Source organism: Phyllobates terribilis, unplaced genomic scaffold, assembly GCF_046119375.1.
Source record: "Phyllobates terribilis strain yellow unplaced genomic scaffold, ASM4611937v1 Scaffold_5__5_contigs__length_657084704, whole genome shotgun sequence".
Lineage (NCBI taxonomy): Eukaryota > Metazoa > Chordata > Amphibia > Anura > Dendrobatidae > Phyllobates > Phyllobates terribilis.
The window spans coordinates 568,420,490-568,436,933 of record NW_027362765.1 but is presented as its reverse complement, the minus strand read 5'-3'; the positions used below and the strand labels follow the sequence as shown (position 1 = coordinate 568,436,933).

The window sequence follows — 16,444 nt, the reverse complement described above, 5'->3', positions numbered from 1 at the left end:
TATTTCTGCAGCTGGATTAGTCCTCAGAAGGACTGTTAGTTTAGATGGATATGTAGAGAATCTTGTGGAATACCTACACTAATTAAAAAACAACCAAATCTCTCCCTAGCTCAGCAGCACCTCTCCCTACACTGCCTGATTGTGGAGTAGACTTGATGACACTGTGCGGCCAGCCAATCACTGTAATGCCACAACCAACATGGCTGCAGCATTACAGTGTGTGGCAGACAATCCCTGCATGTTGATTGGCTCTCTAAAGAGCTCCAAACATGCAGGGAGGGGACCCGAGCATCCACCCGAGCATCTCAGAAGTACTCGGCAAGCTCCGAGCATCTCGAGTACTGAGATGCTCGAGCGAGTACCGAGTACTTGCGAATATGCTCGCTCATCACTAATGCCAACCTGATGCACTCTACACTACTCATGTATACCAATTAGTAATGAGCGAGTATGTTCTGTTAACCCTTTCGCCGAGTATACTCGGGAGAGCACCGAGTATTTACAGCGTGCTCAAGGGTTAAGTTTTCGTCACTCAATGAACATGATTTGCAACGGTTTGACAGCTTTAATACATGTGAGGAATGTCTGTTTCTTACACATTCCTCACATGTATAAAGCTGTCAAACTTTTGCAAATCATGCACACGGGAGTGATTCAAACATATCACTGAGCATGCTGTAAATACTCGGTGCTCGTCCGAGCATACTCGGAGAAAGGGTTAACAGAACATTCTTACTCATCACTAATGGCAATCTGATGCACTCTACACTATGCAGATATGCCAACCTGATGCACTCTACACTACTCACGTATGCCAGTTCACATACCAGGAAACCCCAGATCAACTCCAATATAGGGTCACTTGTGGGGGGGTTTCCACTGTTTAGGTACTTCAGGGGCTCTTCAAATGCGACATGACGTCAGCAGACCATTTCATCAAAGTCTGCATTCCAAAACGTCACTCCATCCCTTCCGAGCCCTCCGTGCCCCCACATAGTAGTTTTCCCCCATATATGGGGTATCAGCTTACTCAGGGAAAATTGCATAACAAATTTTGGGGTCAATTTCTCCTAATACCCCTTGTGAAAATTAAAAATTTGGGGCTAAAAGAACATTTTTGTGGAAAAAATAGATTTTTTTTATTTTCATGGCTCAACGTTATACGTTTTTGTGAAGAATCTTGGGGTTTAAGGTGTAGTTTCCAAAATGGGGTCACTTGTGGGGGGTTCCACTGTTTAGGCACATCAGGGGCTCTCCAAACGCGTCATGACACCAACAGACCATTCCATCAAAGTCAGCATTTTAAAACATCACTGTTTTCCCTTCTGAGCCCTGCCGGGCCCCCAAAAAGTAGTTTTTCCTCACATATGGGATATCAGCATACTCAGGAGAAATTGCACAACAAATTTTGGGGTCCATTTTCTCCTGTTAGCCTTGTGAAAATTAAAAAATTTGGGGATAAAAGAACATTTTTGTGGAAAATGTTTTATTTATTTTCACGGTTAAACGTTATAAATTTCTGTGAAGCTTCTGGGGGTTCAAGGTGCACACCACACATCTACATAAATTCTTTGAGGTCTCTAGCTTTCAAAATGGGGTCACTTGTGGGGGGACTTCCACTGCTTAGGCACTTCATGGGCTCTCCAAATGCAACATGGCATCTGCTCTCAATTCCAGCCAATTTTGCGTTCAAAAAGTCAATCATTGCATCTTCCCTTCGAAGCCCTGCCGTACTCTCATACAGTAATGATGTCCCCTAGTCTGGCCCCCATACAGTGTAATATTCCCCATACAGTATAATGTTCCCCATACTGGACCCCATACTGTGTAATATCCCACAGTCTGCTCCCCATACAGTTTAATGTCCCCCTCTGGGACCCCTCCATACAGTATAATGTCCCTCATTGTGGCCCGCATACAACAATAATGTCCCCTATTATGGCCCCCATTTAGTAATAATGTTACCCACTTTGTATTAAATACTGTATACTGACCCATCTGTGGCCCCCATACAATATAATATCCTCCATTGTGACCTGATTACAGTATAATGTTCCCCATTGAGACCTCTATATTGCATAATGTCCCAAATTCTAGCCCTCATACAGCATAATGTCACCATTCTGGCCCAATTATAGTGTAATATTGCCCATTGTGGCCTCATACATTATAATGTCCCCCATTGTGGTGCTCTTTAAAGTTAAATAAAAAAACAACCACCTCACCTGTTCCCATTTCCATGATGAGCAGCGCCTTCTTTTCTGTCTTCGTTGCCCATCACATTCAGTGCAAGGAAGTGATGTCATTGCATTCTCTTACTCAGTACTAGTGTTGAGCGACCCCCGTAGTGTTCGAGTTCGGTTCGGTTTGTCAAACACCCGTATGTTCGCCAAATTGTTCATCGAACTGTTCGTCGAACACCTTCGAACACCGTTAATACCAATGGCAGGCAAACAAAAACACATAGAAACACATAGAAAACACCTTCATAGGTATCCAAAAGCTGACAAACTGCTCAGAAGACACAACTAACACATGGAAAAGTGACAAGTACATATAGTCATGTGAAAAGAAAAGAGGTGGAGGAGTAAAAGGAGGGGGAGACACAGATATAGGCATGTCATGCCCTTCTAAAACCAAAAAATGCGGAGCCGACACGGCCAGTCCGTTCCTGCCCGTGCCACCTCCGTGTCGCCGGGTTTGTGCCAGAGCCGCGGTGGACCCTGACGGCCAGCCCCCCTCTCCCAATACTGGTGCCTGTCCGCTGGTGGGTCGAGCGAGCACCCCTGCGGTGGAGGCAGGTCTAATCTTTTTAATTTAAATTGTCTCTCTAATTTGAATGAGTACACTTTAAATCCTTTTACAAGGATCTATTGGAGGGCAAGTCTCATGCCAGCAGCCGCATAATTCCAGCTCAAGTATCGTTCACTAAAGCTGCTGCAGTTAAAAAGCTTTTATAAGGATCGAGCTCGGCGGTCCACCGCAAGGCGTCCTACCGCCAGTCCCAGCCCCTATGCCTTGGGGTGCCTCCCCGATGCTCTTCACTGAGTGTCCTGGGGGCCCGAACCATTTCCTTTGAAAAAATTAAGTGTCCAAAGTACAGGTGGTGTAGCTTGCTTAACAGCTGGGATAATCCGCTGCCTAGCAGACACTGCTACTAGGCACAAAGTATTTCCTGGGCTAGATGCAGTTAAAAATTTGTAATTAGATACTCTCGTTGGATGCTGAGAAAGCATTCCATAGAGTCTCCTGGCACGCCATATATTATTCTCTTAAAAAGCTTGGGGTAGGGGTATCGCAATACGTCACCTAGGCTGAAGATAAATGGAACATTTTCATCACCTTTCATAATCACCAATGGGACAAGGCAGGGATGTCCTCTGTCCCCTCTCTTATACATCCTAGTGATGGAGTACCTGCTCTCATCAATTCGCCATAACCCCAATATTAGGTGGATGGAGGTGGGAGGCACCGAGTACAAGTGCTCTGCATTTGCTGATGATGTCCTAGTATATATCACTCAATCACATATATCCATCCCTGCTGTTATGGCTGAAATAGATCACTTTGTTACATGGTCAAATTTTAAAATCAATGCAGCGAAGTCTGAGGCCCTCGATGTCTCCCTCCCCAAATCCATACAGGATTCCATCCAGTCCAACTTTCCCTTTGCCTGGCCCTCACAGGGTATCAAATACTTAGGAATTTGTATTCATAGAGACATCTCCCATCTATTTTATCTTAATTTTGGGCCCTTTATTGAACAACTCCATACAGACCATGGTTGGCAAGTTAGAACTGTAAGATTCACTACGTGAACCACTGGTGTTTTGTGGAAAAGCACATGTACACTGTGTTCCAAATTATTATGCAAAAAGTGTTTAGGAGTGATAAGGTAAGAATTTGTTTGTTTGTCAGTTAAACTCATTGATGGTGATGTGTGTCAGGGCTCTTTATATCACTGTAAGCAATTGCAGACACCTGTGCTAATTAGTTTGGCAGGTGTGTCCAATGAAAGGCAAGACTACTTAAGAAGGCTGTCCCACATTATTAAGTAGCCTACATTTTCTGCCAAAATTGGAAAGAAAAAGGATGTGTCGGCTGCTGAGAAGCAACAAATTGTGGAGTGTTTAGGTCAAGGCATGACTACAATCAACATTGCCAAGACACTTCATCCTGATCATCGTACAATCAAGAAGTATGTAGCTGATTCACAGTACAAACGTGTGCGTGCTGATAAGGGAAAATTGAGGACTCTTTCCTACAGGCAATTGAATCAGGTTAAGCAGCGGCAAAAAAGCCTTGTCATAGCAGCAGACAAGTTTTTGAAGCTGCTGGTGCCTCCAACGTCCCCCGAACAACAAGATGCAGAGTACTTCAGAGGTTTGCAGCTGTGCGTAAGCCGTCCTGTCGACCTCCTCTATCCACTGCACACAAGCAGAAACGGCTCCAGTGGGCCAAACAATACATGAAGACTGACTTCAAAACTGTTTTGTTCACCGATGAGTGCCGTGCAACGCTCGATGGTCCAGATGGATGGAGTGGAGGATGGCTGGTTGATGGACACCCCATGCAAACACGGCTACGGCGCCAACAAGGAGGAGGTGGAGTAATGTTTTGGGCGGGAATCATGGGGAGAGAGATTGTCGGGCCATTTAGGATCCCTGAAGGGGTAAAGATGAACTCCATAATGTATGTGGAGTTTCTCAAACAGCACTTCCTGCCATGGTTCAAGAAGAAGAACCGTGTATTCCGCAGCAAGATCATTTTCATGCATGATAATGCACCGTCTCATGCTGCACATAACACATCTGCATCTCTGGCTGATATGGGCATAAAAGGGGACAAACTTATGGTGTGGCACCCATGCTCCCCTGACCTCAACCCCATTCAGAACCTCTGGAGCATCATCAAAATGAGTGTCTATGATGGCGGGAGGCAGTTCACATCTAAGCAACAGCTCTGAGAGGGTATTCTGTCCTCATGCAAAACAATTGAAGCAGAAACCATCCAAAACCTGACAAATTCAATGGACGAGAGAGTTCAGAAGCTCCTTTCGAACAAGGGGTCCTATGTGCAAATGTAACATCACCTAGAATAAAGTTTTGAGTTGAAAACTGTTTGATTTCAGTTTCTAATAACCTGCTAATGCTTATAATTTCAAAAATGACCATTTTTTGCTCTTTATTAAAATGAAAAGGTTGATCGAAGAGTGTGGGGGATCTAAGAGTGGGGCAACCCAGTAGTCAGGATTATTTCGAATTCTGACAATATGAGGGTCATGTTGCAGGTAGTGCAGCAAGAAGGCACTCATGTGTCTTGCGCATCTAGGAGCCCCAAAATTATTTTCCAGGCTAGATGCAGCTAAAAATTATTATTAATTTGAAAGCTGGTGAAGCTTAGTATAGATGGCCTAATAGAATCTGTACTGCAAACTGCTACAAAGCCCAAATTATTTTCCAGCCAAGATACAGATAAACATGATTAGTAATTTTAAATCTGGTGGAGTTTAGCATAGATGGCCTAATAGAATCAGTACTGCACACTGCTACAAGGCCCAAATTATTTTCCAGCCAAGATACAGATAAACATGATTAGTAATTTAAAAGCTTAAAACGGTTGGTGAGGTGATTTTAACAAATCATCAAGCTTTTACTCTCCCCAGGATGACACAGGGGTAGAAAAGTCGTTTCGAATCCATGATTTGTTCATCTTTATGAGCGTGAGTCTGTCTACATTATCAGTGGAGAGCCACATGCGCTTATCTGTCAGCACACCACCAGCAGCGCTGAACACACGTTCAGATAGAACGCTGGCTGCGGGGCATGACAAGATCTCCAAGGTGTAAGTGGCGAGCTCCGGCCATTTATCCAGCTTGGAAGCCCAAAAAGAGCAAGGGTCCAGTGACACAGTCATGGCTTCAATGTTTACTTGGAGATACTCCTGTACCATCGTCTCTAGGTGTTGACTATGTGTCAGACTTCTTGTCTCCTGTGGCCTTGCAAAGGATGGGCTAAAAAAGTGGTGAAATGATTCCGCAAAATTGATGTTACCAGCAGATACTGTGTTTCTGTTACGTTTTGAGTGCTGAACATTCGACGGTCCCACGGTTGGCAAGTTGGAACTGTGAGATAAACTACGTGCACCACTAGTGTTTTGGGGAAAAGCACATGTAAGATTCTGCAACAGTCTCTGCTGATACTCCTGCATGCGTGCATCTCTTTCTATGGCAGGAATAATTTCTGCAAATTTACTTTTGTACCGGGGATCTAACAGTGTGGCAACTCAGTAGTCAGGATTATATCTAATTCTCACAATTAGAGGGTCATGTTGCAGGTAGTGCAGCAAGAAGGCACTCATGTGTCTTGCGCATCCCGGAGCACCAAGTCCCTGCTGTGTTGGTGGCGAGGTAACAATCATGCTTCCTTCCTCTGCCCTCTCCCCCCAACCTCGCACAACAGAAATGTGATCAAGGTCTCCCTCATCTGATGAGTCTTCCATCAGTTCATCCTCCACTTCTTCCTGGGCTCCTGCACCTTCCTCACTAGTTTGGCTGCTACCATGTGCCCTGGTAAAACCATCTCCCCCACCCTCACATGCCTGCCGCCTTGGTGCTGCCGACCGTCTGGACCTTGCAGATGTTAGCCCTTCCGCATACAACTCCTCCTCCTCTACTTCCTCCACCTCCTCTTGTGCCACCACCTGACTCCGAATTCTGTTTAACATGTGCTCCAGCATGTAAATCACCGGAATAGTCATGCTGATAATGGCATCGTCAGCACTAAACATCTTCGTTGCCATTTCAAAACTGTGCAGAAGGGTGCATAGGTCCCTGATCTGAGACCACTCCTCCAGCGTGATTTGCCCCACCTCTGGATCTCGTTGGCCCAGGCTATACGTCACAACGTATTGCACCAGGGCTTGTCGGTGCTGCCACAGTCGCTGCAACATGTGCAGAGTTGAATTCCACCGGGTAGGCACATCGCATTTTAGCCGGTGAAGTGGCAGGCCCAACGACTTCTGTAGAGATGTAAGTCGCTGAGTTGCGGGATGCGAACGGCGGAAGTGAGCACACAGCAACCGTGCCCTCTGCAGAAGGCCATCTAGTCCGGAATAGTGGGCTAAAAATTGCTGGACAACCAGGTTCAACACGTGAGCCATACAAGGCACGTGTGTGACATTGCCCCGGCGAAGGGCCGCACCGAGGTTTGCAGCATTGTTGCACACGGCCTTCCCTGGTTTCAGGTCCAGTGGAGACAACCATTCATGAAACTGGTTCTCCAGAGCTGACCACAACTCCTCAGCTGTGTGACTCACATTTCCCAGACATTTCAAAGTAAAAACCGCCTGATGACGTTGAGCCCTGCTGCCAGCATAGTAAGGAGGTGTGCAGAATCCCTTCTGCGCAGTTAGAAAGCTTGTGGCATGACCAGACAGGCTTTGGGTGCAGGTGGAGGACCGAGAGGAGGTTGAGGAGGCAGAAGCAGTGGAGGAACTTTGAGATAAAGAGGATTGACGCACAACTCGTGGGGACGGCAAGACTTGGACAGCAGCCACCTGTCCTGCTGTCACCATAGTTACCAAGTGCCCAGTCAGCGACATGTAACGCCCCTGTCCATGCCTACTCGTCCAAGTGTCTGTGGTGAAATGCACCCTGTCACACACAGAGTTTCTCAAAGAAGCGGTGATTTTGTGTGCGACATGCTGGTGGAGCGCAGGCCCACCTTTCTTTGAGAAGTAGGGCCGACTGGGCATCTGGTACTGGGGCACTGCGACGGTCGTAAGGTCTCGAAAATCCTCTGTGTCCACCAGGCGGAAAGGAAGCATTTCTGTAGCCAAGAGCTTGCAGATGGTGAAATTCAACCTCTTAGCTTTCTCATGGCTAGGAGGAAATGGTCTTTTACTTGTCCACATCTGAGGGACCGAGGGCTGGCTGTTGTGCTTAGACGGGGTTGAGAAGGGTGTCCTCGGCAAACTGCCGGTCTGTGAGGAAGATGCAGCCAGACATGTTAGGTTGCCTTGATCCAAAGGTCGTGCTATCGATGTCGGACAGCGCTGAACACAAGCTGGTGTTTCCACCTCCAAAGAAAATGATGACCTGCCAATCACGCTGGCTGATGCGGGTAAAGAGGTGGCAGGTCTGCGTCCCTAAACAGGTGTGACTGCTGTCCCCCCAGTCACAGAGGATGAAGAGGCCGCGGATGCACAAGATGTGGCAGACGGTGGTTGGCCCGGCAGGCTAGGCCGCATTGTAGCACAGTGAGCTTCCCACTGCAACTTATGCTTCATATCTATGTGCCGGTTCATGCATGAAGTGCTCAAACTATGTATTTTTTGGCCTCTACTTAGCTTTTGCTGACAAATGTTACAGATAACACGAGTTGGGTCATCTTTATCGATCTGAAAAAATGCCCAGGCTATGCAAGGCTTAGCACCCATGCGACCTGAAGAGCCACCACGACTTGTGGTGAGAGGCAGAGTTGTGTTTGAGGATGCAGTTGTTGACGTGCTTCCAGTACTACGTCTCTGTCCAGGAAGGCGCAACCTGACCTCGTCGTCACTAGCATCCTCCTCCACCTCCTCTGCTGACCTCATCTCTTGGCTGACTGTGGGTTGACAGTAAGTGGGATCTCCAACCTCGTCATCATCACCCTGTGTGTTATCACACCTGTCGTCCTCAGAGCCAACCTGTTCCTGCCCTGACAAAAAACTAAAGTTGTCGCTCCAATCAGGTATTTGAGTCTCATCATCATCTTTCTCATTGTCTCCACCAACAGGAGTTACAGTTTGGGAACGAGGGTCTACATTATGGTCAGAACCTTCTGCGTCTGGTCCTGGATCCGACTCATAAAGATTCTGGGCATCAGTGCAGATCATTTCCTCATCTAGATTCACAGGAGCTCTGGAGCCGACCTCTGATTCCCAGGCTATAGTATGAGTAAACAGCTCTGCAGACTCAACCATCTGTTCTACCCCATACTCAGATGGGACAGCTGGAGACTTGGGAGCTGTGAGGAAGCAAGTGTGATTGGGGTGACACCTCTGAGGACTGTAGTATTTGTGATGTTGAAGTTGAGGTGGAGGAGAGCCCACTTAAAGGAGCACTTGATATCCGTTGAAGCACCTGCTGTTTTTGTACCTCATCTGGAATTTGTAGCGATTGGCGTAGCCGTAAGAAAGGGATCTTATCACATTGTCCGCTAAAAGAAGTAGACATCTTAGTTTGACTGGAAGATGGTCTTTCTTCTGCAGATGTTACTGTTGCTTTAACACCTACCCCACGGACACAACCTTTTTTTCCCTTCCCAACACGCCTATTCCCCTTTCCACCAGCAGCAGGCCTTTTTCCACTCATTTAAGTGGTTAACTAATACACAACTCTGGAGTTGTTTACACAAAAAACAATGGATGGGAACCGAGCAGAGCTGAGTGGCCAAACTGTGGTATTAGCCCAAAAGTATTGGCTGGGTTAGATGCAGATAAAAATTATATTGAATTTGCAACCTGGTGGAGGTTAGTATAGATGGACTAATAGAACAAGTCCCACACACTTCTACAAGCCGAAATATTTTTTCAGAGCTTGATGCAGAATAAAATTAGATTTAATTTGCAACCTGCTGGAGGTTAGTATAGATGGACTAATAGAACAAGTCCCACACACTGCTACAATCCGAAGCCCAAATATTTTTTCAGAGCTAGATGCAGATAAAAAATATTTTGAATTTGCAACCTGCTGGAGGTTAGTATAGATGGACTAATAGAACAAGTCCCACACACTGCTACAAGCCGAAGCCCAAATATTTTTTCAGAGCTAGATGCAGATAAAAATTATTTTGAATTTGCAACCTGCTGGAGGTTAGTATAGATGGACTAATAGAACAAGTCCCACACACTGCTACAAGCCGAAGCCCAAATATTTTTTCAGAGCTAGATGCAGATAAAAATTATTTTGAATTTGCAACCTGGTGGATGTTAGTATAGATGGACTAATAGAACAAGTCCCACACACTGCTACAAGCCGAAATATTTTTTCAGAGCTAGATGCAGAAAAAAATTATATTGAATTTGCAACCTGCTGGAGGTTAGTATAGATGGACTAATAGAACAAGACCCACAAACTGCTACAAGCCGAAGCCCAAATATTTTTTCAGAGCTAGATGCAGATAAAAATTATTTTGAATTTGCAACCTGCTGGAGGTTAGTATAGATGGACTAATAGAACAAGTCCCGCACACTGCTACAAGCCGAAGCCCAAATATTTTTTCAGAGCTAGATGCAGATAAAAATTATTTTGAATTTGCAACCTGCTGGAGGTTAGTATAGATGGACTAATAGAACAAGTCCCGCACACTGCTACAAGCCGAAGCCCAAATATTTTTTCAGAGCTAGATGCAGATAAAAATTATTTTGAATTTGCAACCTGCTGGAGGTTAGTATAGATGGACTAATAGAACAAGTCCCACACACTGCTACAAGCCGAAGCCCAAATATTTTTTCAGAGCTAGATGCAGATAAAAATTATTTTGAATTTGCAACCTGGTGGAGGTTAGTATAGATGGACTAATAGAATGATGCTATGCCCAAAAGGTTTTACTTTACTAGGTGCAGTAAAAAAATTTGTATTCTATGCACAGGTGGTGTAGCTTGCAACACAGATAGGCTACTCCACTGACTAACACACACTGCAAGAGGACAAAAAGGATTTGCTTTGCTAGATTTAGACAAATGCTGTGAAAAAAACTTGCACAGCACTGGCACAGTCCTGCCTGGCAAAAAGTGATAGGAACTGGTGTAACCTAGCCCTGAAAAGGACTGCAATTACAATTAGTCTTTACTCCCAACCTATCTATTTAAGAGCACAGACCTGCCTGATAAAAGTGATAGGAACTGATGTAACCAAGCCCTGAAAAGGACTGCAATTACAATTAGTCTTTACTCCCAACCTATCTATTTAAGAGCACAGACCTGCCTGATAAAAGTCGTAGGAAATGATGTAACCTAGTCCTTAAAAGGACTGCAATCACAACTATTCCCTACTCCCAAGCTATCTGTAGATTTGTGTGAAAATTGGCTTGAAATTAACAAAATATAGCGCACACAGCAACAGCGGTGCCGTCTACCAGGCAGCTGCAGCAGTGAGAAAATGGTGGCGACAGGGAAAATGGCTGGGTCTTATAGGGCAAGGACATGTGACATACACTGCCAATGACACATGCCCTTGCTTGTGTGAAAAAAAGCACTTCGCTCCGTGTGTGCACTGCTGATAGGCTGACAGATTGCACCTCCCCACTGTAAATGCGGGAAAGAGAAAAAAAAATGGAGATCTTCATTATTTCTGCAGAGATCCATCCCCTGCCCCTCCCCCCGCCCCGCTGTACACTCAAACTGCGTATTAACATTAATTTTCAGCAATACTGAGAAAAAATCCAGTTATGATTTTGGTGCACGAACAGTTATCGAACATAACCTCAAACAGCCGAATTTTTTTCAAATCGTTCGGGTTCGTCGAAAGGCTCGAACACCGCCCAAAACAGCTCGAATTTGAGATTGGCGAACAGTTCAAGTCAAACACCGCACATCTCTACTCAGTACACCAATATCACCTGCTGCTGGCATCTGATAGGTTAGTGGTTGCATAGGTACTGTATTGCGGAGCGGTAGTCCAGTGGCCCTCTCTCCACAACACTTTTTAACTGGATGTGTATCCAAGGCACATCCAGATGAAAATAACGCTCACACCGGTAAGCTCACTCCAGACTAGAGATGAGCGGTGTTCGACTAGAACTGTTCGCCAATCTCAAATTCGAGCTGTTTTGGGCGGTGTTCGAGTTGTTCGACGAACCCGAACAATTTGCAAAAAATTCGGCTGTTCGAGGTTATGTTCGATAACTGTTCGTGCACCAAAAGCGTGTCCTGCATGTCTGGCGCTATTTAGAGCACCAATCATGCAGGGATTGTCTGCCACTCACTGTAATGCCACAGCCATGGTGGTTGTGGCATTAGAGTGATTGCCCAAATCGATGGGAACAGTGCTCACAGTGAAACATGAAAAGCCGGCAATTCAGCAGCGGCATACACCGGTACCCGACAAATTAGAACACAAAGAATAGAGAATCACACATAGATTAGATAGATAGAAACATGTCAGTCACATATATATGAAGTACAGTGACAGTGTTGTTTTCTGTACTTGTCATTTAGTGTAAAGGATTTATTAAAAAAAATAATAGTGTTTTCATGCACCGTCTCTTTAAAAAAGCCGGCCGGCATTTCAGCAGCGGTACCCGACAATTTAGAATAGAAAGAATAGAGCTTCACACATAGATTAGATAGATAGAAACATGTCAGTCACATATATATGAAGCACAGTGACAGTGTTGATTACTGTGTCTAGCCTTTGCTAGCTATTAAAATAGGGGGGACCCCACGTCATTTTTTGGGGGGGGTCCCCCATTTTAATAGCTAGTAAAGGCTAGGTATTCAGCTGGGGGCTGATATTAGTAGCCTGGGAAGCTCCATGGGTATTACCCCCTTCCCAGGCTTCAAACATCTGCCCCAGCCGTCCGCTTAACTTCCGCTAGAGACTAAAATTATGGGGAACCCCACGCCAATTTTTTTTTAATAAATCCTTTATTTTAACACTAAATGACAAGTACAGTCACCAACACTGTCACTGTACTTCATATATATGTGACTGACATGTTTCTATCTATCTAATCTATGTGTGAAGCTCTATTCTTTCTGTTGTAAATTGTCGGGTACCGCTGCTGAATTGCCGGCCGGCTTTTTTAAAGAGACGGTGCATGAAAACACTAATATTTTTTTTAAGAAATCCTTTACACTAAATGACAAGTACAGTAACCAACACTGTCACTGTACTTCATATATATGTGACTGACATGTTTCTATCTATCTAATCCATGTGTGATGCTCTATTCCTTCTTGTCTAAATTTTCGGGTACCAGTGTATGCCGCTGAATTGCCGGCCGGCTTTTTTAAAGAGAGCGTCTTCTGTGCAGTTTGTCAGCTTTTGGACACCTTTGAAGGTGTTTTCTATGTGTTTCTATGTGTTTTTGTTTGCCTGCCATTGGTTTTAACGGTGTTCGATGGTGTTCTAAGGTGTTCGACGAACAGTTCGACGAACAGTTCCTCGAACATCCCGTTGTTCGACGAACTGAACCGAACCCGAACACTATGGGGGTGGCTCAACCCTACTCCAGACCCATGATTGTCCAATTGTTGTTTGAGACACCAAGAGTAGCCACTGCTTTCTTATCTGTGTGCAGTTGGTCATTCTCACAGGAAAGCAGCAGCATTTTGCCGCCTGCTGTCAAACCCAAAACAATGGATGACAGGTGAAAAGAAGTTATTACCTATACCTGCAGGACAAAAGGCAGCCATGGTGGCCTTGAGCAGGCACCCAGTGACTGCCATGGTAATCCATCAGTATCCTGTCAGTATCAGTTCACAGTCGGACAACTTGAATCTCGTCATTTAAATGTTGCTGTCAGAGATTGACAAGAGTGTTTAAAAGGAGTCTGTCATCCCTAAAACGCAAATTAAACTACAGCATAAATATACCGTTATAAAGAGGACCCTATAAAAATCATAATTTCAGTATCAATTTCAGTGCTTTAATGACTGAAAAAAAAAAGTATTTTATTTCATTTGCAAATGGGGGCACTTCAGTGCACCCTTGGTGTGGCCAAGAGTTTAGAGAGCACTGTTGCATCCCCTCACTTTGCATTATGAGCATTTCTCCTTGTCCCAAAGCGAGCACTGCCTAAACTCAATCCACATCTCACAGAATATAACTGTATAAGTAATTTAATGTGTGTTTAGGGAATGACAGACTTCCTCTAACTGGTTAAACAGCTCTGGTCGCTGCTGTTACAGGCAGATGGTGGCTTTGTATGGTGCAGACTCAGCTCCTGAGCCTGTTCCATATACTGGAACCCAGCATCGGTCGTACTATTCAAGCCTATATTGGGAAGAAATTAACACAGATATAACAAATAGGGCGAAATACTGTTAACATTTTTAATCCCTCTCAAAAGAAGACTAGACAGAGAAATTAAGTGAAATGTTTATTTTTTTATATATATAGTACAGAACTAAAGTAAAAATAAACAAGTAATGTACAAAGGGATTCAATACACCTGTGCTACAGTTGTGAAAAAAGTGAACCCTTGGGTCTTTTCTTGATTCCTTCATGAATTTTCTTTTAAAATGTGCTCTAATCTTTTTACAACTTATAATATAGAAAATCCTTTTATACATTGCCTTAGTTTTACTGAACAAATTTTTAAGTTCATTAAATATATTTAATACTTTATGGTAATGACCATGAAACAATCAAGTAGAGTTTGTTGTTCCAAAATAATTGCAATTGTTAATATGACCCCTGTTCTATAAAATGCACATTTTGATCACCTTTTCTTCATTACAACATTCTGACAACGAGCAAAATGAAGAAGACGTTATTATTAATTCTTATAACGTAAGGGTTAAATGGCCATAAGGAACACTCTCTTGGAAGATATTTCTCCTTCTTGTATATATCATGCTAGTGGGGTCTGCTTCAGACAGAGAAAATTGCCCTAAAGACACCTTACTTTCTGGATCACTGTAAGAAGAAGATGAAGAACATCAACTCTGAAACATTGATGACAGATTGGTAACTTATGATTGCCCAGTAAACTGAACAATGTTTTGGGGTTGGACTAATTTAAAGAAGACCTGTCATTTGCTAAAAAAAATTGAGTTAAATACCTTGTAAAATCCCTGAACTGTCCAGGTTCTCCCAGTTTTTTTGTTTTGCTTTGCTCTGCCTCATTCTATTTTGCTCCAAAAGAAACAAATGTTAATATATGTCTGCAATGGAGCAATGCAGCACAAAATGGAAATAAAAAAAGTAGAATCGGGTGAGCTCAGAGATTTTTAAAAGTTATTTAACTTCATTTTAATTTTTTTTTTGAGCAAGTGGCAGGTCCTCTTCAAAGGAAAGGTTGCACTAAAAAAGCATAATAAGGGGTTGTCTATTACTGGACAACCACTTCCTAAATGCAATAGTGCCCAATGTAAAATTAAAAAAAAAATTATAATCACCTCCCAGACCGGCACCATTCCTGCAACGTCAGTGCTTATTCTGCCAGTGCTTACCTGACACTATTATGTCAGGTGAGCCATGCAGCCCATCAGTGGTCGCTGATAGGCTCCATCACTCATGTAATATTGCTGGAAATGGTGCCAGTCCAAGAAGTAAATATACTTTTTTTTAATTACTTTATTTGGTGGAGTTTAGTGTGTAAGCAGGTGTTATCAACTAGTGGACAACCCCTTTAACTCATATAAAATAAATAAAATCATGGTTTAATGGGAGAAATGTCTCACTGTTGCTTACTAGGAATCGGAGTCCTACATAGATCTAATAGTGCTCTAGAATCCTTAAAGAATAATTAGCTAGTTAACAATATGCAGAAATTCATGAAATTGGCTACTATGAATTTTCCATATGGAAATGGACCAAAGGTGTTGTTCATGAAGTTCAATACTGATGTTCTATTGGTTGCTAAATTATTCACATCCTTGCTTTACCAACAATGAACTCAATTGTTTAAGCCAATTGCTCAATAAAAATATGGCACTGTTAAATGCTGTCAATTAAGACTTTATGGCTTAGTCGACATTTTAGGATTTAATCATGAAATCCAGATGTTCCCAAAGGTTTGCAAACTTTTTCTCACAACTGCTATGATATTACTTTGGGTGAACATATATATCAGAAGAAGGTGAATTGTTAAATCTTCAAGATAAACAGCGATGTATGATGATTGGATATCTTCAGCTGTGGAGTTAATGGCTTTCCTGCTCTTGTATTAGCTATAGATCTTTAAGGATTTTGGCAGCACTTAAGACGAAATGACTAATACTGTGCATCCCCAGCCTGAAAGAAAAAAAAATACATTAATCACAATATTTAAGATCACTTTCTCTCAATTTCTTTTTATTATTTCACACAATGCTGCCTTATTTTCCATCATCTGTTTTTGATGCTCCTTCAGATTGTCAAAATTCCCTATTCAATCATGGGTGTTGAATGTACTTCTTAAAAAAAGATCTCTGGGACAAGGAATGAAGACTGTATCCACGTTGGTCACCTTAGGACTGAAATAAAATACAGTACTGGCTCACAGAGGTGGCCCATTGTCTAAGGGTCGGGGTAAAAGTGCATAGTAATTCTATCTAGTTAGTGGCTTAGTAATAAAAAACAGTTGTTACCAGTTTACAACCTTGGACTGTAAGTGCCTGATACTTGTATATTGAACAATAGAGCAAGATGTGCAGATGATGGTGATATTGTTGACTATTTCACTGACAATACAATATTGGATATTTAATATTAAAGTAAAACTTAGATTGGTACCAAGTTTGGCAATTAAGT

The 16,444-nt window shown here is 43.3% G+C and overlaps 1 protein-coding gene across 1 annotated transcript in view; it reads right to left on the bottom strand.

The window, feature by feature from the left end:
- Positions 1-15,771: 15,771 nt before the first annotated feature.
- The window catches only part of SNCG (synuclein gamma), a 30,482-nt gene continuing 29,809 nt past the window's right edge, over positions 15,772-16,444 (bottom strand). The window contains exon 5 of the mRNA XM_073685894.1: positions 15,772-15,946. Within this exon, the coding sequence (XP_073541995.1) occupies positions 15,926-15,946 (21 nt within the window). The 3' untranslated portion in view covers positions 15,772-15,925. The remainder of the gene's footprint in view (positions 15,947-16,444) is intronic.